The sequence below is a fragment of the Ambystoma mexicanum genome, chromosome 2p (assembly GCF_040938575.1).
Source record: "Ambystoma mexicanum isolate Mex_15411 chromosome 2p, UKY_AmexF1_1, whole genome shotgun sequence".
Lineage (NCBI taxonomy): Eukaryota > Metazoa > Chordata > Amphibia > Caudata > Ambystomatidae > Ambystoma > Ambystoma mexicanum.
This window is the reverse complement of record NC_090923.1, coordinates 62,048,452-62,070,840: the sequence shown is the minus strand read 5'-3', so window position 1 is coordinate 62,070,840 and position 22,389 is coordinate 62,048,452. Positions and strand designations below refer to the sequence as shown.

The window sequence follows — 22,389 nt, the reverse complement described above, 5'->3', positions numbered from 1 at the left end:
GGTCTGCTAACGTCTGGCTTAAAGGTCTACATTCCCTTTTTTAAACATGTCAAAAAATGTAGCCTTGCCATCCACAGCCCGCATAGCTCTTTTTGCACAGTTCTAATATCATGACATATAGGCATAAGGTTTGTTGTAAATAGGACAAACATGCAGCACAACAATAAACTACTGCATGCTGGGAGGGCAAAAAAACACTGGCAAAACCAATATTTCTGCATGTTTGCTGTCATATGTTGAAGTGCAGCCTCACATGATGAAATGAACATCATGCCATGACTGAAGGACAGCAATAGGTACATGTCATTTAAATGGATCAATCATTAGAGTCTTAATACAAACCGTTCTCATGCTTCAAAACAATGGGAGAGTCGAACGAATCCTGTTCTGTCAACCCTTGCACATCTGGGACTCTTTCCATTGCATTGTCATCCGTTGCAAACAGTGTACTTAGGTTCACAGAGAATGTTCACCTTTCAGCACGTCAGTATGCCAGAAACGTCTAAAAGGGTACCATCGTGATTCATCGCTGAGGCAAACGTGTCACATACATATTTGGCATCTAATACCAGCCATGCCAATCCGTTTGGCTTCACTAGGTGTCACTAAAGCAACAACTAGAAGCCCAAAAGTTGAAAGGCCAGATTAAGACCTCTACGTAAGCTGAGGCAGCATCACCGCAATAGCCACTGTGCCAGGGCCATGGGGGTAGAATGCATAGATCTGTTATTAAAAAAAGGAAGAACCTCACACCGGAGTCAGACATCTAAAGCACGGGACTGGGTTGCAAACCTGTGCTTCTCTGCATTGTCTGGTTACCAAGAGTTACCTCGGAGCTGTAATTGTACTGTTATGTTACCAACATTTATACCGCGCACGGTCACCCAGGGAAATCATGGCGCGAGAAGGAACACAGCAAGCAGGAGCTGTACAGTAGCCTAAAAGAGCCAAGTTTTTAAAAGATGCCAAAAGTGTAGGTGATTCGCGACCCGCTTACGAATGATAGCGAGATCGTTCCACAATTTGGCCGCAGAGACTGAGAAAGCTCGTCCCCCCAGTCCTTAAACAGTAAAATTTTGGGATGGCCACCGAATATGAGTTTGCAGAGCGGAGAGCACGACCAGGCACATAAAACTGAAACTTATCTTGTAGATACTCTGCATTGATGGAAAATGCTTTGCGCACCAAATACAGGGACTTGAATTCAATCTTTTTTGCTACTGAGAGCCTATGAAGGGTGCAGAGCACAGGGCTGATGTGAGACCAATATGTGGTAGAGGGGCCCCCCCTTAGCTGCCAGATTCTGAAGGCGCTGCACCCCGTAAATCGGACCAAGTGGTTGAGTGTAAAGCTCTGGGTTCCCAATGATGACTCTGACATCTCTTGATGTTCCAGTTGTTCCTTTTAATGAGTTTCCAGTACATCCTTTATGTTTCTTATGTCCAGTTCATCAGAGCTCAAGGCAAACTGCACCGGCATCCTCCCAGGTAGGCTTCATCTCACCAACTCTCTCAACCATACAACAGCATTCTCACCAGCAGGATTCCATGTCACCCACTCAGCATTCTACGCATTCTGCAAAGACCCCATGGAAACCTAAATCACTACATTGAGCCAAAAACAAGGCATTACAATAGTCCATTTAACTGACAACAATTAAGGCAACAACCGGAGGTCAAAGTTGGCTAGGTAGATGGGGTAGTATTCCACAGAGTACACATAACAACAAGTGATCCGTTTTGCACACTGCGTTCCCCTGAGCGGACATAGAGAGTGAGGCAGAGATGTAAACTCCAAAATTCTTGCCCACTGTCACTGGAGTAGGTAAAACACTGAAAGCTTTGGGCCAGAAAGAAGAGGTCATGAAGCAGAATCTAGGGATGAGCCCGCCACCAGGATCTCAGTCGTGTCCCTGTTAAGATTCTGCCAATTGCTGCCCCTCCAGCCCCTCGGAGCCAGCAGGCACCCGCACAGCCGGGAGGACACCTCAGACCAGTCAAGATCTAAACGGACCAAGATCTGGGTAGAATCAGCGTACGAGTAGCACTGAAAGCCGTGGGAACGGATGAGGCGAATCACTTGCTGAACGTAGATGCTAAATAATATTGGGGACAAGGCAGAGCCCTGTGGAACCCCAAAGGAGAGCGAGCAGAATGGGGGAAGACGGAGGAATGGGCCGCTATGAAACAGAAAGAATGAAAACCACGCCAGGACTGCACCACAGAGGGCTGCTGATGCCATGCGGGACACAAGGATGGAGTGGTCGGCAGTGTCGAAGGTCACTGACAGATCTAGCAATCGGGGCTCCCACTCCACTCTGGTAAACCAGCATGGTAAAATCATCAGAAAATGGCACCAGGACACTCTGTTCCACGTCCAGGCCGAAAGCCTGACTGAAAGGAGTCGAAGAAGAGAGAGGACTCGAGAAAAGAAGAAAGCGGTGGAGAGACCAAAGATTCCAACAGTTTCATGAGAAATGGGAGAAGTGAAATAGGACAGGAGTTAGCAAGAACAGAAGCGTCCAGTGACCGTTTTTGAGCATGGGATAACTATTGCCTGCTTAAGATCTTTATGAATAGTGGCTAATTGGCATGAAAGGGTAACTACTGTAGTAACCTAGGGAATGAGAAAGGGAATCATACCCTTAAGTACCTTCAAAGGCACAGGATCAGAAGGGGATGCCGACTTCAGTAGGCTTGCTGCCTTGGAAACATCTTCCTCGGAGAACTGGGGGGGGAGGGGGAATGAGACCATGTTAAAACATTTGAGGTGACAGCATCAACTGCAGTAGTATTAACAGGAATCGGGGAACAGGACCCAATTAAGTTACGGATGTCCGTAATCTTTGTTATAAAAATTATACAAAAACTTGGATAATGATCCACAGAGTTGTTGAGTGGCCTCCACGGACGGTGTGTGTGAAGCCATCAGAGGATGAAAAAGACTTGACCACCGAGAACAGATCTTTAGATGAAGTGCAGATTCTACTTTAGATGTGAAATAAGATTGTTTGGCCGTCCGGATAAATGTGTGATATACATTAGTACGTTGACGGTAGGGCAACTTCGCTTTGTGGCTATAAGACAGACGCCACTTACGCTCTGCTTGCTCTACTATCTGACGAGCCGCTTCAAGCTCATCCGTAAACCATGGTGCAGTTGGGCGTGTCTTCAGCTGGGTGGCCTTTGGGGGGAGCCACCAAGTCGGCAGCATCCTGTAATGTCTTGGATAGAGAGAATAGATCTGCCAAAGCTGTGTTCCGACACTCCTCGTTGATGAAGGATGCCATGCGAGAGAGGTCAGCAGTGCGCCAGCTACATTGCATGACAACAGCCTGGGGAGGAGCATAGCACTTTAAAAGGTGTTAACCAGTAGTCGGACCATAATACTTGCCTAACCGGAGAGACAATAATGGTGGACTTGGCAGAAAAGATGAGATCAAGAATGCCACCGAAAACATGGGTGGCTTCGAATACAAATTGTTGAGCACCAAGGTCAGAAATTGAGTAAAAAACCTGGGCCAATGTAGGAGCAAATGGGGCATTATATCGGATATTATAATCTCTCAACATCACTAGATTGCCGAACCTGACTTGGAGAGAGGCCCCCAGATCTAAAAAAGGGGTCAGAATGCAGAGCAATGGCCCGGAGGATCAGACAGTGTCTGGATTACGGGGCGTCCACCGCAACATTTTCATGCCCAGATTGTGTGATGGCGGAATCCCAGAGAAAACAAAATTAGATTTACAAATGATTGCAATGCCACCACCAGGGTGAAGGGCGACTCGATCAAGATGGACTATGTTCTAACCATCTGGAAGTGCCTCCGTGAAAGTAGGCACTAAACTATCGGTTAGCCAAGTTTCAGTGAGACATATATCCGAGGAGTCATCTCGCAAGAGCTCATAAACGGATGTTTCATGTGCAATGAAAGAACATGTATTTAGTAAGTAGACATTAAAACATGTTTCCCTACATGATTAGCAGCTTCATAAAGGGGGTCGATTCTTTTAAACGATCTCTAAATTTGCAAGAAGTAACGCGTCAACGGGAGCTAGAGCCACTAGGGTCTGTCGTGTATAACTTACCCTTACAGACTATTCCACCGTCCAGCCCGTCCGTGACCCAGACTGGCGTAGACTGGCTTAATTTAGGTGCAACTTCTACGCAACGTCTTCTTGCCCGATGCGCTCTCAGAATGGCTATTCCCTATACATGCACACCGTATTACTAAAGCCAATCCCTTAGTGCTCTCACAATGTGTGGAGGAGGGACTTTCTGCCGGTGTAATGTCACTTTTTGCTATGTGTCAGAAAATCCTATCCTGCTGACTGACCATGCGTGTGCATGCTCAGTCATTACTTGACGGATAGGACTGGAATGTGGTATACCTGTCTTTCTGGGGTCCCGGGGGTGCAATACGTTTAACCTTATGAGAGCCAGGCTCTCTCAAATTACATAATACGGTGAAGCCGTGTCACTAGCAACTCCAAAACGGACATAAAAACCACGAACCCAGTGGAAGAAGGAACCTGAACCCAGCGGGCACTTTGTTTTATAGGCTCACAGGATTCTAGTAAGCACGAAATGTGCAAACCACATTAAAGAATCCATCAAAAATGTATATGAACTAAGTGCATTATTTACGTGATAATAATGCACTTGGTTCACATACACGTGCATATTCTTGATAAGTCCGGCTGACTGCGCATGCGTGCTCAGCGCGTGTGAGGAAGCCTGAATTGAATACCCTACACAGTGGGGACCTGCACTGGCAGCAGTGTGCACAAGCTATAACAAAAATAAACATAGCTGTAAACACTTCAATATAGTGATTCTTAGCATCACTGGTGTTAATACTCATTATTGACCAGAATGAAAAAAACTGTTTTGTTCCTTAGTACGATTGTACGTGCAATATATATGCTGTGAGCACAGATCTCAGCAACAGGTACCCAACACAGTGAGCTATCTTTTCTGCAACTGTACAAGAAAAGGGCATATGTGGCTGACCAGTGACTTCCAGTGAAGAGGGGTCGGTTCCAGCGTGGAAAAAGTCATGTGTAGTGCTAGAATATTTATAGGAGGTAAATCCTCGAGGGAAGGGACTGTAAACACATAAGGGTTTGGGGCCTGTAGGGTTGTAAGCCAATTGGGCGTTTCAAGTTTGACACGCAAGTCGGGAATACTGTGTTCCATATGCTGACGATCTGGCCTTGTGTGACCAGACTTATGTGGGAGTTAGAAACTCCTGAATGAATTGCAGAGATATGCAAAATCAATGGTTTGCGGATTAATTACAAGAAAACATGAACGAATGCACTCTGCATGCAAGGATATTTCAAGTGGGGACATGCAAGTCGGGAACGGAGGGGGTGCTACAGTAGGAAAGCACGGTGGAGCACAAGCGATGTATGGGGCGGGCACCATGGGCTATTTACAAGGCAGCACCTGCGGCAATTATTGTTTGGGCATTATGGTACGGTGGTGGAATGTTCTTCGGGGAAGCAACATGGGCGAAGAGTGAGTATGGTACCCGCCAGTTTTGTTTGTAGTGGATTGTGGCATATTATAAGGGATATCGCGAGCGTCATCCTGGGCGCGTCAATTAATGGGGGATGAACGTCACACGGTACCCTTACGCATAGCATATACATTACATACATACATACGTTAGTTGAGCGGGGTGGTGGGTGAACGGGATTTAAGTAATACCCCTTCATCAATATTTTTTTACAAGTATTAGGCGGTCCCGTGTCAATTTGGCACTTTCATGCGCTGGCAAGGGTGCCTCAAAGATGGTTAGGTGTGTATCAGTGTTAGGGTTTCCTTAGGGGGATCCAGGCGAGCGCTCTAAGGGGGCGAGAAGGTTATTGGGCATTGGATGATTTAGGGTGGTGATCTAACTTTGTTCAAAGATCAAGGCGCGTGGTCTCCAAGCTGCTCATTGCAGATGGGAGTAGGTGCATTTTACTGGGGATACGGGCAGCGGGAGTTAGAGGTGGCAGATGAGCAGGTTTCATGCAGGGGGTACGGGGAATTGTCGGGAGGGAGGAGATGTGGTGCAGGACTGGGCGAAAAGGGAACAGTAAATTGAGGTTAGGTTGTGGACACGGCAAGGGCGGGGGTATAAATGAGCGGATAGGCACACGCATGAATGCGGTGCGGTAAGCGGGATGCGGCAGGGAGCGGGGGTGTAAATGTTGGGTCACACGGTTGTGCGGTGAACAGCACAAACTAAAAGATTGGGGTTTTACCTGTTGCATAAGTGGGGCGTTTTATGCCGCATCGCTGGGAGTGATGTGCAAAGGTAACGTGCAAAAAATATAACAATGGGTTTTAATGGGGGAATTGGTATGGGACCAGCAAGACGCACGGGGTGTGGAGTTTGCAGGGAGGGGAGATGAGGTAGAAGGTTAGGGAGGGAACGGGGATGTTCGTGGGGGTTCTGGCAGGGGAGAAGGAGGCATGGTGCGAGGGGCGTAAGGCAGCTTGGTAGGAGAAGGGTCGGCCCTGGAAAAGTAGGGCGGTGCAGGGAATGTGCAGGAGGGGCGGTTGACTGTTTAGTTATGGTTGGGCCGAGGTGTTCGGTATGTCCTGGGGGTGATTGGGAACACGAGATTGCAAACCAAGGGGCAAGGGTTGGGGGCACCAGTGTTGTGTAATGCAGGGCGGGACAAGTGGGAGATAAGGGTGAGAGTGTTCAGTGTCACCTTGGGCAAACAGCAAAGGACCATAATTTTGGGCCATAAAGTCAGGCCATAAATTTGGAGAAGTCCTGGCCACCTAATGGCCTGGCCCGGGAACGTGGGAGGGAAATAAAAGGGTGGGACACATGTCTTTAAAGCGGCTGGAAAATGTAAACAAATGTACGGAGACAGTGTGGCCCAGGCCCCGTTGCTACAGAATGGGCAGTTGGTTGCCCTCCTAGCCACCTGTACTAGGCGCAAATGCCACGCGCTGTTATTGCAGGTAAGTAACCTTCCTGCCTTGGTGGTGACATAAGGCACACATAACGTGGCAGACCTGCATACATTCAGCTCCATGGTAAATGTTTTTTTTTTTTTGGGGGGACTCTGGCGAAGAGTATTTATGGTACCCGCCAGGATTGTTTGGATTGGATTGGAGCGTATTATAAGGGACTTGCGAAGCTTCATCCTGAGCGCTATACTCGAAGCAATATTGTCGCATTGCACGTTCTGGAGTGCATGGGCTTTTGACCGTTAAAACGCACTTGGTTGTGTGCTAGAATGTATACTGATTATTGTGAGTGCTAACCGAAACATGCCGGCTATAAAAGCACCAAAGGAAACGTTAAATAACAGACCGGTATTGCTTGGCGCCTGAAGTTTATGGCTGTAGCAACGCACCTAGCCAGGTTGCGTAGACATGTGGTCCAGGGGCCAGGGTGCGTGCAGCAGGGAATTCAGGTTGTAGTAGGGGTGAGGGGGGGACTTCGTGGCGTCAAGATGTGGTGATCAAGAAATCTGGAATGTAGAGAGCATAGTGAGTTATGGGCAGGCAGAGCAAGATTGGGGGGAATTCGGGAATGAGAAACGGGAGAAACTTTTCATCATCATGTTTTGTAGAATGTTCGCCAAGGCAGTGTGCCTTTATGAGGTTTAGGGCATGGTATATACGTTGGATCACTAAATGCAGACAGGTCCGGGTTTTGTGTAAAAACCAAATGCATTCTGGGAGTTGTGGTAATCATTTACTTCAATGACATTTAGCAGATTATCAAGGTTTGCAAAAGGAAGGCTTGGGGACGGAAAACAAACTGGTCCACAGAGATTGAGTTGTACCTGGGATGGTAACCCTAACTTTAAACGTAAACGCCAAAGGTTAGATTGCCCGTTGGCATCAATTTTGCACTAGTGCAAGACGTTTTGCAATGACTTGTGTGACCACGTACGAGCACAGGAATTGGAGCTGCACTGACGAGAAACACATGACCACCTATTAACCAGTGCATAGAGAACATGTGCCACCAGTAGGCCTTTGCAAAAAATGGCAGTACCATGCTACCTGGCACCCGAGCAGTGCATGAAGATGTGCCCTTAGGCTTCTTTGTAAAGCGCTTAAAACTGATGCTTAGCTGCAAGGCGCTACCAAAGCTCATGGCATTGAACGGTACGGTATACTGCGCTGCTTGCAACAGCAAAAAGATTAATGGCCGCAGCTCGCCGTCGTACTGTGGGGCGTAGACAGCTAGTGTTTGGTGGTCTGTTTCTAAGCGCTGCCTCTGACCGCTCAAGGTTTTCGAATCTATTTGGAAGTGTCAGTTATTGCGTATGGAATGCTTTTGGTCTATTCGTAGATGGCACTGCAGGGGTGGAGTGGGAACTAAGAGGCCCTGGAAGTAATATTCAAAGTGGCCCTATATTACTAATTTTCAGCAAGCCCAAGGCTTTTCCTACGAAAAATGTGGGAATGCCACATAAAAAGGGCCAGGGTGCAGAGGCCCAACGGGTAATCTCAGAGTTCCCTATAGGCCAGTCCACTTAGGTGTGACTGTAATGTGTATAGGTGTTTCCGGAGCCTGCCTGGAAGTGGCAGTACTGTGCCTATGTGTTTTCTGCTTCTGCCTGCAGGGTAATGGACAATGCCATGATATGCTATCAGTGTCTGCTTACTTCCCCGTATCTGTGGGGAAGCGTGTTTACTGTTTGGAAGTAGCATTTGTGGCTTCCATCACAGTTTCAAGGTGTTAGTACTTGTGTATTGGGGTCTTGTAGGACCGTTCACAGGTGCGTGGGTCCTCTCTTGTGGGAAGTTTACACGTTTTGCCATGACAAGGCGAGGGAGGGGAACAGGGGGGAACGAAACAGCGATCTTACTAGGCCCAGTGACATTGAGAATGTGCAAGTGCATAGGGGCATAGAGCTCCAGTGAGATGGATGTGTAGATAGATGGGTAGACCTAATTGGAACATTCTGAACGGGCAGTCCCAAGCTGCATGATCATGCACCAGGCTACCTGCCAATACTGGTGCCAGGCATAATTAAGCAAGGGGGCAATAGGCATACATGGTGAGGTTTTAGCAACATGCGGTCTCCGTGGGTTCATGTGCCTGACTAACCGAGAGTGGAAAAGGTACTTGCCAATATTGGTGTCATGCAGAATTAAAGGATGGGGCATTAGGCATGCATAGTGTTGTTAACGCGCCATCCAGGCTCCGGGTAGCACGGGGCATTGAAACACACCACAGTCAACTAAGAATGACGAACTAGAAAAGGAGTTACTAGGAAAGGGCCCACACTTTCTCTGTTGGGGCTGTGCGCCTTTGACTGTTGGCAATTTGGAATAGGTTGGTTAAGGGTTGGCCATTTGTTTTCATTTTGTCAGTACACAGTGGCATGTGGGGTTTCATTCCTTTTGTAGCACTGTCAGAGGGTTCCCGGGATGAGGTTGACAAAACTGATCCAAACTGCACAAGTTAAAGAAGATCTATTCAACAGCACTGATCTTTTTAACAACCCGGTCAAAAAACTGGCCGAAGCTTTCAGCTGCATGGCGAAGTGGCTCGGCAGGCTGGCCCAAACTGGCCAGAAAACCAGTCGTACAGTGACTGTCAATGTAAATCACATAATTACCCGACTGGACAATATACCTTGGAATTAGTGGAATACTTATCCCATGTACCTAGCGTGGGGAGGGGGAACATAACAAGGTACAAAGTAATTTAGGTTTCTGACGTATGAAGCAAAGTTCTCAGCTGTTCTAGAAATACTTATTATCTAAGTGTTCTACAAAACTGTGCTCAAGTAGACATCACACGCTAAGCAAAGCCAAGTTAAACTAATCCGTAGGTTTGGGGGCGACGGGGGGAAGAGGGTCAGGCACCAGTAAATCATTACAGGTCTGGCGGCAACCTGCTGGTAGCACCGGCACGGTTACCGCCAAACCCGTAATGATGGCCATTGTTTCTTCTTGAAGTCACTCTGACTTCATAAAGAAATTATTTCTGTTAAGGACCAAACCATAACGGAAATAATTTCTTTGTGAAGGCTTACTGACTTCAAAGGTTGTGAGAAGCAGTGGTAGGGATTATGAAAAAGGAGCAGGCAGCGGGCTTAAAGGGGGGTATTGTGGAGGGTAAGGGGAGGACTGATTCAGGGATTAGAGAAGGAGGGTTTTGGATCAGGGTTGACTCTTGAGGCATAAGGGCACAGGAAAAGACAAGAAAAGTCGATTGGGAGGGGGGCGGAGAAAGACACAAAGGGACCTGGAGGACAAATTGGCGGCAGTCAGGGCCTGCCTGTATGGGGCATAAGGATGAGGGGGCATTGGGGGAGGAGGTGCTGTGTTCCTGCTTTTCCTGGAGCCAACACCCAAATTCAGCAATCTCAGTCGGTGGTAGTTACAGGTTAAGACACGTATTGCTGCTTCATGTAGAATGCTAAGCTATTGGCCAGCAAGTCTGCTCCCATTATTACTGCACTGCCACTGGAAGGTCTCTACTCAGACATTTTCCCACTGGACACACAGAATGAACCACACCAATGTTAATGCTGTTGGTAATGTTGAAACAAACTGAACTACTTTTCACACTTTGGTGCTGAATTTCAGCATTATCTATGTGATATGGGCTCCTTGTACTTCCATCACTGCCTGTGTCTGCTCAGTGCCTGTGTCTGCTCAGTGCCTGTGTCTGCTCAGTGCAGAGTTTGGCGTCTGGTCCTTGAGTGACAATCATCACACATGGCGCTTACGGTCACTCCTTTACCCATCAACAAATGGGTGGGTTGCCCAATGCCTGCTGTCGGTAGGATTTTCTGACGGGTATGAAAAAATGGCAGGTCAGGCTGTCAGATTTTCCTACCCCGTCACTTTTTCCTACCCCCGGGTGGGTTGCCCAATGCCTGCTGTCGGTAGGATTTTCTGACGGGTATGAAAAAATGGCAGGTCAGGTTGTCAGATGTTCCTACCCCGTCACTTTTTCCCACCCCCTGGGTGGTTTGCCCAATGCCTGCTGTCCGTAGGGTTGCCCAGTGCCTGCTGTCGGTAGGATTTTCTGACAGATAGCAAAAAGTGACGTTACACCGGCAGTGCGTGTGGGTCAGAAACAAAGAGAGGCCTACAGACGAGTACAAGCCTCAGATTCCAAAGAGGCCAGGCACCCTCTGACCCCAGTGACGGCACCAAATATAAGATCATCAGGTAAATGGGAGCCAATAACGAAGGTAAAATAATAAAATAAAAACACCAGAGAGTGGCATGAATGCAGGAAATGAGGCGCCCAGCCACGCGCCATGGCGGGGAATAGGCCCCCCGACCTAAAAGGAAAGTTAAGAGTGAAACGAACCCGGTAAAAGGCAACGGAGGTTCAAGACCTATTGTGTGCATCCGTTCTATGCTAGATAGAACAAGAGCTACAAGCTCTACCCGCTAGGTGATGAGCAATCCCCTAGTGTGCTCACAATGTGACCCTCAAGACTCTGAACTGAGGGCAGGCTTCACATTATTAAGCTCCCAACTCAGAGAAGATCGCTGATCTGCTCTCCTGGAAGCACTTCCGCAGGCTGCCTGTTTACTTATGGGGTTCCGGTGGTGTTGTGAAGACAGGGCCTCTCTTAAGTCTATGCTGCGTGCTTCTTAAACAGCTCTTCTTCCCAAAGTACAGTGCTTGCAGTGGGATTTGAAATTGAGAGGGCCCTGGAAAGGGGGCGTGGTCAGAGTATCCTGGGCGTGACATGAAGGATAGCTGGTAGCTTTGGCCAAGGGCTATCTGCCCCACCGAATACACTGAGACCCTGCAAACATATAGTTTGGGTCACTCAAGTTTGAATCGGGTGTTCTTGGCCACATACTGTAAATGAAGTTCCCTCTGCTTCAGTTTCCGAATAACTTGTTGTGCGAGTATATCAATAATTCAATCGGCGAGTCAATCACCTTCTCCCTGTAGATAGGTGGCACAGGCCCAGTGTGCTCAAGAGCTGGAAGTGCTCATTGAGGGTTTCAGCTCCCCAGTCGGATGCTTTTTTTAAAATGTTCTGCTCTACAGGGACCTGTCCCTTGATACTCTGCACCTACTTATCCCCTCCCTACACTGCTTCATCTAGGATTTTTCCACAGTATGAAGATGCAAATTGCCACTTCCGGTATACCAATCCTCTCGGGCTAAAGGCTGTGTCACTTTAAATGTGTGTTTGCTGGCCAAAGGCGTTGTTAACTCATCACTGACATGCTGCTCCTGGCTTTCAGCTCTTTGGGGTGAGGTAGGGACTATACTTGGTAAATAGTGAAGTTAAAGGAGAGGCAAACCACCCTTTGGTGTTTGCATTAGGAAACCCCTCAATTAGAATATATGAACCACTCTGCTGCCTCGGACGGTTTGGTGCTGGGGGTTGGGTAACGGAGCAGTCCAAACATCATTGTGAAATGGGCCCCTATACATCTTCACATATCAAGATGGATGACAACTAGCACAAATGTAGTCTTGTGGCTGCTTTGCAACAAATCAAACCGCAGTTTTGGAACATAAAATTGGCCATACACGTTTATGTTTCATAATTAGGTCGTAACAGCTTACCACCCTTCTGTACAAGGTGTGCAAACTTCTGTACAAGGTGTGCAAATCATGCATCATGTGTGTGCTCTTGGACAGCCGGACCTTTGCAAAGGAGGTGCTGGCTGCCCTGCTTGAGCAAAAGCTGCTTCTTGTGTCCCCTCACGTATTCCATGCACAGCTTGTTTAATAACTCGATATAGCGCACACTCAGGAAATAGCATGGTGGTGTGTGTGTAGCATGAGTGGGCCACTGCAATACCCCAGTCCATGAATGTTTTTTGGAGATTGCCAGGGCTCAACATCCCTAGCCCTGGCCCACCTAAGGCTGTACAAACTCCATGCCTGTGATGCTCTTCCCTCCCCATTATTTTTTAAATGGGTGTACAATGGGTTCAGAAGGCGTATATTGGTGTAAATAAGGTGTATGTGAGACCTGCACTCCAGTTCTGCTTGGGGTGGACACGTTTCTCTCCACTCTGAGGCTTTGCTATTTCCTCCACTTCAGGGTTTATCTCAATCTCTCATCCCTCTGCAGAAAACCTCTTCACCCCCAGCTCCAGTCCAACACCTACAGATCTTGGCATAATGGAAGTGATCAAGGTTTTCCAGCCCAGGTCTCTCGGCCTCTCTTGCCGCTCTGCGATTATCGCTATCTTTCTCTCTCCTTGGGATGTTTTCTGTCTTTCTTCCTCCCCAGCATGGGGTTCTCTCAGGCTCTCTCACTCTAGGGCTCCTCCCCTTTCTCTTTCCCCCCTCTGGGATGGCCTCCTTTCTTTTCACCCCTTCTAAGAGTCTCCCCTCAGGGAATACTCTCTGGTGTTCCCTTTCTGATTCTGGTTTCTCTCCGTCTCTCCCCAATCTTGTTTTTTTTTTCTTCTGTTTGTCACACCCCACGCTGGGGCCCTCTTCATTTAATCTCCCCACTTTGAGGTTCTTCAGTCTCTCCCCACTCTGGGGTGCTTATCACTCCCTGCTCTAGAGCTCCTTCACCCTTTCTCCCCACTCTGTGTTTTGTTTCCATCACTCCCCACTCTGGGACTATTCTCCCTCCCCACTTTGGGGTAATTTAGTCTCTCCCCACTCTGGGGATCCCTTCTCTTTTCCTCCCCACTCTGGGGCTCTTCTGACTCCCCACTCTGTGGTGTCTCTGTGCTCTTCCCGCCTGAGGTTTGGTCTCTTCTTCTCGTCCCACTTTGGGGCTTCTTTCTTTCTCCCTTACACTGAGGCTTCCTTCGATTTCTCTAGCCTTCCCACCCTCCTACTGTTCCGCGGAAGCCAACCCTGTACCTGTATTTGATGATCATGCTCCTTGTGAGGGCTGTGTAGGCCGACTGGCCGTCGTTTTGCAGTGGAGCCGCTTACGTGACTCCCTGGCAGTGATCTTCACCTCCTAGTTTCCACTTGCTTGGTGCAGGAGCAAGTGGGCAGTTCCCCTTCCGGGCTCTACCATAGCCCACTGAGATACTCCGGTCTTACTCGGGCAGCCACAGCCCACTTGTCCGATGTCTCGGCTGGCAGGCCGTGTTGCTCTCTTCTAGGGCAGACCTGTGGGCACACCACCACGTTTGGCGTTCTCTCTCGTCTAGCGTCTCTCTTCAATTTGTGCGCTGAAGCGTAATTAAACTCTGCAGGCTGTGCGGGGACTCATTCCTGATTGGTCCTTCGCCCAATGTGCTTCCTGGAGGCTGGTCTTTCCTTTTATCTGTGGTGGTGCAGGATTGGGCTGGCATGCTCTGCTTTTATAACTGGTTTCCCTAAAGAGGATGAAATGAAGTTTGGGTCAGATGTCGGGTCAGATGTCGGGTCAGATGTCGGGTCAGATGTCGGGTCAGATGTCGGGTCAGATGTCGGGTCAGCCATGTCAAAGGGTATATATGATTATTACCCAGCCGCTCTCCGTTTAAACCCAACCTGGGTCATGCGATTCAAAACAAGCTGTTCCAAACAGTAATAGTTCACTTCTTCAGCTTTATCGATTGTGTATCAGTTCAAATAAATGCAAAGTCTTGGTTAGAGTAGTATGTGTTTATCAAACAAATATCAAAAAAGGATCACTAATACAATCTTAGTGAGGACACGGCTGACACATCTCATAATTTGAGTAGACTTAATGTGCCAATGCATTTCGGAGCATTAAACTCCTTCATCAGGGCAAGTCTATGCTAATATGGGAGGATGATGGCAACCAAAATTGGAATATGGCATAATAAGATGACATCCAGTGAGTAACAAAAAGCAATTAACAAAACCACAGTCATTAAATAAATGGATGAAGAAATAAATAATCACATATCGATGAGAGGAAGAATTTGGATCGGGTTGAAATATGAAAATAGAAAAGAAAAGGAATAATGAGTAAAGAGGTAAGTTGACCGACAGTAATAGCAAAATCAAAAGGTTACCTTGCGAGAAGTGTGTAGCCAAACGAGGTAAAAAGGTTCAGAGTCTGTATCAGACGTGTAGTCTTCAAGTGTATTCAATGAGTAACTCGCGATCGTATGCTGGAATTAATCCAGTTGCTGATCTGTAGGAGTGAGGTCATATTCAGTAAATAGCGTATGAGCCAAGAAAAGGGAAAGTAAGGGGCAGTGTGCTAGTATACCTGAGCATTAGAAGCAGGAGCTGCGTCGGCCGGAGGAACGCTGTAGTGCATCGCTGGGTGTAAACATTGCCAAGGGAACAGTGAAAGATATAGACACGTGACCACATCGGCAACGCTTAAACCCAGCGATGCACTACAGCGTTCCTTCGGCCGCCACAGCTCCTGCTTCTAATGTTCAGGCACACTGCCTCTTCTTGGCTCATCCGGTATTTACTGAATATGGCCTCATTCCTACAGATCAGCAACTGGATTAAATCCAGCATATGATCGCGAGTTATACATTGAATACACTTGAAGACTACACGTCTGATACAGACTCTGAACCTTTTTACCTCGTTTGGCTACACACTTCTCGCAAGGGAACCTTTTGATTTTGCTATTACTGTCGGTCAATTTACCTCCTTATACCATACCTCTTTACTCATTATTCCTTTTCTTTTCTATTTTCATATTTCAACCCAATCCAAATTCTTCCTCTCATCTGTATGTGATTATTTATTTATTGCTTCATCCATTTATTTAATGACTGTGGTTTTGTTCAGTGCTTTTTGTTACTCACTGGATGTCATCTTACCATTATGCCATATTCCAATTTTTGGTTGCCATCATCCTCCCATATTAGCATAGACTTGCCCTGATGAAGGAGTTTAATGCTCCGAAATGCATTGGCACATTAAGTCTACTCAAACTATGAGATGTGTCAGCCGTGTCCTCACTAAGATTGTATTAGTGATCATTTTTTTATATTTTTTTATATTTCTTTGATAAACACATATTACTCTAACCAAGACTTTGCATTTATTTGAACTGATACACAATCGATCGAGCTGAAGAAGTGAACTATTACTGTTTTGAACAGCTTGTTTTGAATCACATGACCCAGGGTGGGTTTAAACGGAGAGCGGCTGTGTGACTAGGTTTTTTATCTAGACTCCTGCTTCACTTGTTTTCGAGTAAGGGTGTCTCCAGACTCATCGCAGCCAGCTCCTGTGAGCATTTAACTATTTTTTTGCTTATTTTTCTCAAAGCTTTAAGATCGACATAGATACCTGACTTCAAGTGTATCTACCCAGTGGTGCCCACTTATTTTCTTTTGATATATGATTATTACAACAGTCAATCATACTTAAAGGTTTTCTCTCACACACATTATTACTGCATGCCCCATAAAAGTGTTAGTTCCTGTCGGGGGACAGGGAAGGGACGGTGACTTGAGTCCTTCTCTGGGGTTCCTTTGTCTACTAAGGGTGGTGTCTCCTCCAGAGGAATCTGTAAGGAAGGCATGGCATCAAAGTAAGACAGACACAAGTGATCACAGTTCAAGGGTGTTTCTTAAACTGTAAAATGGGTGGGAAAAACGCCCAATGTAAACCTAAATCTAAGATGGGAGCAAGCTGCGACCATCAAATAATAAAACTAGAGTCCTAGTGGAGTCTGGTCAAATATAAAGGGCCTATACTAAGAAAACCTATTGCCAATTGTTCACGATCGTCTTTCAATCAAGTCCTCATTAGTAATATTCAAAAGTCTCAATGTCATTTTAAACAACCCCCTTTTTGTTAGGTCCCCCTCATCTGGGCTCAGACCTTCCACTGCACTTGCCAACTTTACACAAAGACTTCCAAAGGGCGATCACGTCTTGCTGGGTCACTTTGTTAGCCTATGGCAAGGGTGTGTTTATTTACAATAACCAGTTCGCACAGTGTTCTCCTCCGCTCGGCGCAAACGCCTTTCTTACAATTCCCTCAGTTGGGTTCGCACTTTTATTTCTACAACGTGCTAAGGACTTTCGATTGTACAAGGGGTTTGGCTTGACCTGTATGACCACCTTGACGCTTAACGCCGGCCTTCTCTATGGCCTCTTGGTACTTGTAGTTCTACTATCTTTCGGTACAATACCTTCCTTGTTCAAGAGAGGGGTACCAGCCAGAAACATTTGTATGAGTGCCCATGTGGCACTGAGTCACTCTATCTCTGGTATCCAGTTAATTCACAAAAGACCTCTGTCTCTTAATCTTCTTAATTTTGTCACTGCAACCTTGAGTCCAACACAGTACAGCCCACTATCAAGTTCTTCTGACTCACAGGCTGTGCTGAACTCGTTCGCGTTTCTTTTGCCGCTGGAGACCAGGACGATACCACGATGCAAACGGCGTATCTCCGCCCTGGCTTTCAGTGCGGGAGGGCTCCATGTACCTTTGACATCCGTCACACCATTCGCCAGCTGCGATTTCCCCCGTCTTTTGTTTCTTTTGTCAGAGGCTTTGCCGGTCTGGGTTGAAAAGAGCAAGGACGACTCCCTCCTTAACGTCCTTTCAGGTGTCGCCGTTTTTGTCCTCCTTTTGAACTGCCGTCCTAAAATAACTGCTTCCTCGTGCGTTCGGCCTTGCACAGAGTGTGCTCTTGTGCTCCGTCTTTTATCCCAGTGGGGAAGGGAAAGGGCAGTCAGGTGTGTGTAGTTGTCGGCAATTGCCTGACTGTGCCTGACCCTCGTGTTGGGACATGTCAGGTAAACGGCTCTGATATTAGTCCGTTGTTGCTCATGAGGTGAGAAAGTGTTTGTGTTAGAAAAGGGGGAGGGGAAGAATTCCGAAGCATCCTACTGGACAGGATGGGGAAAAGGTGCTCAAAAAGGAAGGGGTTACCGCATTTCACCCTTCTGTGTCCCACTTCCATCCCCCAAAGACCCCCCATCCAGGTGATCCTCCTGCACTGGTCCACGCACAACAACTGGATCCAATAGCGATGGCCGTGTCCTGGCCACCTGGATGACAGATCCCCCGACTAATAAGTGAGACACCTTCAGGTTTCTCACAAATTCCAGTGACCCTGTTCACTAGGTGGTCTTAAGTATAGTGGGCTCACCTCCCTAGTCCCAAAGGGGGGGTGGCTCCTCTTTGGGGAGATGTGAGGAACACCTTGGATTTGTCAAAAGTCCTACTTTTTTACATTAAGGTCCCTTTGACACACTGCAAATGTAGTGTTTATTTATATTCCGCAGTATTTTGCTTCTAGGCGCTATGACGCTGATTTTAAATCACTTGTCCAAATCATGTTGACGAGCTGGATTGATTCTATCATTGTTTTTGGTGGGTTACTTTCTTACGATACCGCCTTTCACAGTTGCCAGTTCAAGCATTGTGACACCCGATCTGGCTGAAGATGTGTCTGTGCTCGTGGGAGCCCATGATATTTGGTGGTCCACCCACCCACCCACCCACCTTGCTTCCAGCGCAGAGAAGCAGTCTGATGCACGATTAGGATTCATACACTGATATGGGGGCTGTGGGATAATAAGCAGAAGATGACCATGCGACAGCCCACCCAGCAGGTAGCTGAAACGCGAAACGTCCACTAAAAAGCTATCGATCCTTCTTTGTCAGCAAGGGGCTGATGTAGAGAAGCTGGAGCAAAAACGCAACGAGTTGATAAGAACACTTCTGCATATCACGGGGGACGAGACAGCCGGAAAGGCTCCAGCAAATGCAGCTTGTAACCCATGCACCACAAAGCGCACATTAAAGGCCGAATGAAAGGAATATATTGTTGTGTCATAGGACTGCTGACTGCCAACATAGGGGCAGTTGCTGTGGGCCTTCCTGAGACTCAGGGCACCCTTCAACTGAAAAGGTTGAAAGGCCCTGATGCCATCTCGTTCTACGCTGCTGATCAATTTCCTGTTGGCTCTGATCAATGCTCTGTCAGAGATGGTGCACCTAGTGTGCGCCTACTTTTTGCCCTATGTCTCCCATGATCCCCTACAACTGACTATGCTGGCTGGTACTGATGGGATTTGCAGGCCAAAATAGCCCTAGGATGATTAGATGGGGACCTAACGTTGGTCAAGTGAGGGGAAAAAGAGGAAAAGAAGCAAGGGGAAATAAGTGCAGGGGGATTCCGGACGTCTGAATGATGGAAGCGACTCCCCCTTAATCACTTCAGTAGAGAATGTATCGAAGCAAGGCCTGTGTAAAATGGCAGGAAAAGGCCGCCCCTGTCTGGAGCCAACATGTGATCTCTGCGTAATGACAGTCCCTGCAGATTGTGCCACGCCGTGACTGTCTGGCCACAGCGTGACGCCGGCCGTGCAATCCCCGTTGCGCAAGAGCGGCCTGGTTGGCAGCCGCACTTTGCCCTTCACACAATTGCGCCACTTTCTCGCTGAGTCAAAGGGCACGGCCCGGGGCTGCTCGGTTTATACCTCGGAAATACCTTCCGCTTGCAGCACACTTTGCAAAGGCTTCTCTGTTGGTCTAGGACGAGCTTGGATTTGCACCAAAATGTCTGTCGTGTAAGTATTTATTTGACGTTCTGTGCCTTTCCTTGGCTAGAGTTCGCGGTTGCAGCGCGGCAAATTCCCCAGAGTTCCTCAGTGCAGCAACAGGCTTTCATTCTTTTTTTTCAAAACTTTTTTTAGGTTGGGTAATTTGTTAGCTGCTACTTCGATGTAGTTATTTTTATTTTTGTATTTTATTAAGTGCATATGGTTAAATTAACCTTTCACACTACATATAAACATTAAAAAATGGAAAGGTAGTTACATTTTTAGGTTTATTACGCCTGTATTGCGACAGCCGGATTTGGGAAATGTTAGACATAGGGTCCCCTTTCCCCCATTCTTACACACACGCCACACACCAGGCCAGACCCAATAAGCTAACTTGTCTTGCACATTGTAATCCCCACATGGCTCTTTCTGCCGGTAGTATGTGTCCTATTTATTTAACACAGATGTCTTATACAGCCCATGATAGTGAACTTAAAGCAGGATCCGACGCATTCACGATTCGTATTGCGCTAGATGTATAAAACGCACGCTAAGGCTCAAGAGCATCGAGGCGCTAAGGACGGACCATCCAGAAAGCACTTCCACAAAACAAGAATATTTAAAAAAGGTAGGTTTTTAAATCTCTGCGAAACTGAAGATGATCGCCAATATCGCGGAGTGAGGCCGGAAGCTTGTTCCACAGGGTAGGTGCAAGCACCGAGAAAGAACCGCTGCTTAGGCCTCTGGTAACTTGCTGCTTTAAGTAGCATTTGGGAGGGTGAGCATTTAGTGTTAGAAAAGTGGGGACGAAAGACAGCAAGACCAATTACGAGAGCAGCCGGACACCCTACTAAATGGCCATATTTATCCGGGCAGCCCACAACTTTTAGAATTCTTTGCCGTCCTCTTTGTCTGCTGACGCTCGCTCTTATATGATGCATGTTCACACTGATCATATGGTCACACCGTCTGTCCCTTGCCGGGAGAGGGTGGCCCCGAGCAGGACATCGGGCGGTTGATGAGCAGTAATTTCCTGGCCAACGTAGAATCCTCTTTGATAAATCGAGATTTTTAAAAATACTTTTTGTTGAACAGTTGTCTTTGGGCTATACTTCTGCGTAAGCAAACCATTAAAGGAATCCTTGTTCATTGTCCTGTTTCTGCATGCCCTCTCCTTATTCCGTTCAGAGATAGACTTCGGACTGATCTATCTTGCTCGAATAGATAACCCGGATAAGCAAGCTAGAGATTTTAAGAATATTCTGTTCAGTTCAAATATTGTGCGAAGAAAGTAGGCTAAGTGAGGAGTCGTGGATAGATTCTATTACAAAATGATATCCTGGTGGAGAAGAATTGCGTGCTACCATGGATACAGCAATTGCGTGCTACCATGGATACAGCTAAGGGCTATATCAAACATGATAAAAGAAACTGGGGCGCAGAAGCAGATGGTGGGACGGGGCGTGCAAGCTGGGATGGGGCTGGCTTTTGAATTTGAGATTGGAGGGGATTCGCAGGCTGAGATCAGGGAGTTGCGTAATCCGTGAGCAGAGGATTCAGAATCTGGAGGCGGAGGAGGGATTAAGAATCGAGTGTAGCGCGGGGATTGACGAGGAACCTCAGAGTGGGTTGGTTGGTTTCTAAGGGTGACATCCTCGTCGGATGGCTTGTCCGAGGAGTTCTGGAAGGGGATGGCGTATTGTTTTTGTTTTGAGTGGGGGTGGATGGGATTGGAGGGTGGGGGGACCTTTTCAGGCAAACGGTCAATGGTCTGGAAGCTGTAACGCAGCTATTGGATTTGAGGAGGAGGCGTGGCTGGAGTTGGGTGGGGTTAGCTCTTGTTTTTATATCCCTCCTGTTATTGGTTGAGTGCATGATAGTGTATTTTGCTTTTGTCATTTTAATCATTTTAACGTTTTCCTTAATTGCTACCTACGTTGAAGTTTTGTTGGTAATTTAAATGTTTAGGCGTGACTTGATTTGGCATTTCAAATGAATTGTGTTGCCATTTCTGCTTTTGTTTGTTTAAGTCTACACAAAACTACAGGCAAGCTTGTATATGGTCGATATTCTGGCCCAAAAGCCTGGTTATCTTGACACCGATTGGTACCAAGAGTTACATTGGACTCCTAGTCCCAAATAGTGACATACAAATACCAAGTACCAGGCACAACAGCATGGTGAAAAAAGTCAAATTACAAGCTCCTTAGCAGGTGTGAAAGTCGCATGCACGCAGCCACATTTTGTGGCTTGCCTGTGTGTCACTAACCAGTTGAACTTAGGACACTGTACAAGGGTGCACTTAGAAGACATTTAGGGTCTGATTTACAGAAGCGTTTTATAATGGCACACCCCCCATTGCAAAACGCTCAATGAATAATCATGGATAACACGTTGTAGTTTGCATCTGCTGTGTAAATTAGATCTGTGGCGCACTCTGTATCCACTGGAAGGCCCATGTGGTGATGTTTGTACAGTGGCGCCTCTGTCACGGTGCCACTTTCAGAGGAGTTTGTGTTTCTGAAGCGAGAAGGACGTTGTGAGAAGACCAGTGACTAGCACCTCTTCTTAATGTACATTGTATGCGTTGCCTCTGATCGTGCCAAGGCTGCGTTCATTAGTAGAGTTAAAAAAAGAAGAAATATATAGAATTGAAGCCGCTTGGATCTCAAGCATGGGATACTTGCCAGGTAGAGGTTCCACGCGACCGCCAGAGCAAAGCATGAGTTGTCTAGAGTGTTTCTCTGAGCAAGGGTGGGAAGCCTCCCTCCTCCCCCTTGCTGATACAGAACCATGAGCGGTTTGCGTGCACCATGTTCTTGATGCTAAGTCCATGCAATGATGAGTTCCCACTGTTACAGGCTAGTGACAGCTGCCACTTTTATTGTACTGAGCTAATGTCACTAAAGGTCGGAGGTCATAACAGGTCAGAATGTGTGCAAAGGGCAAAGCCTTTGAGGAAGCAGCTGGGGAGAGCCCTTATTCCATAAATATGTTCGCCACCAG

The 22,389-nt window shown here is 47.2% G+C and overlaps 1 protein-coding gene across 4 annotated transcripts in view; it reads left to right on the top strand.

Annotated features, from left to right (window-relative positions):
* CIDEC (cell death inducing DFFA like effector c) overlaps window positions 1-22,389 on the top strand; it is an 88,050-nt gene that overhangs the window by 29,929 nt on the left and 35,732 nt on the right. The window contains exon 1 of one of the 4 annotated variants that reach the window (XM_069643257.1): window positions 19,314-19,407. The exons of the other annotated variants lie outside the window; for them this stretch is intronic. Coding sequence (XP_069499358.1) covers window positions 19,397-19,407 — 11 coding nt within the window. The 5' untranslated portion in view covers window positions 19,314-19,396. Of the gene's footprint in view, window positions 1-19,313; window positions 19,408-22,389 lie in introns of those variants that run through there. 4 annotated transcript variants of the gene reach the window in all.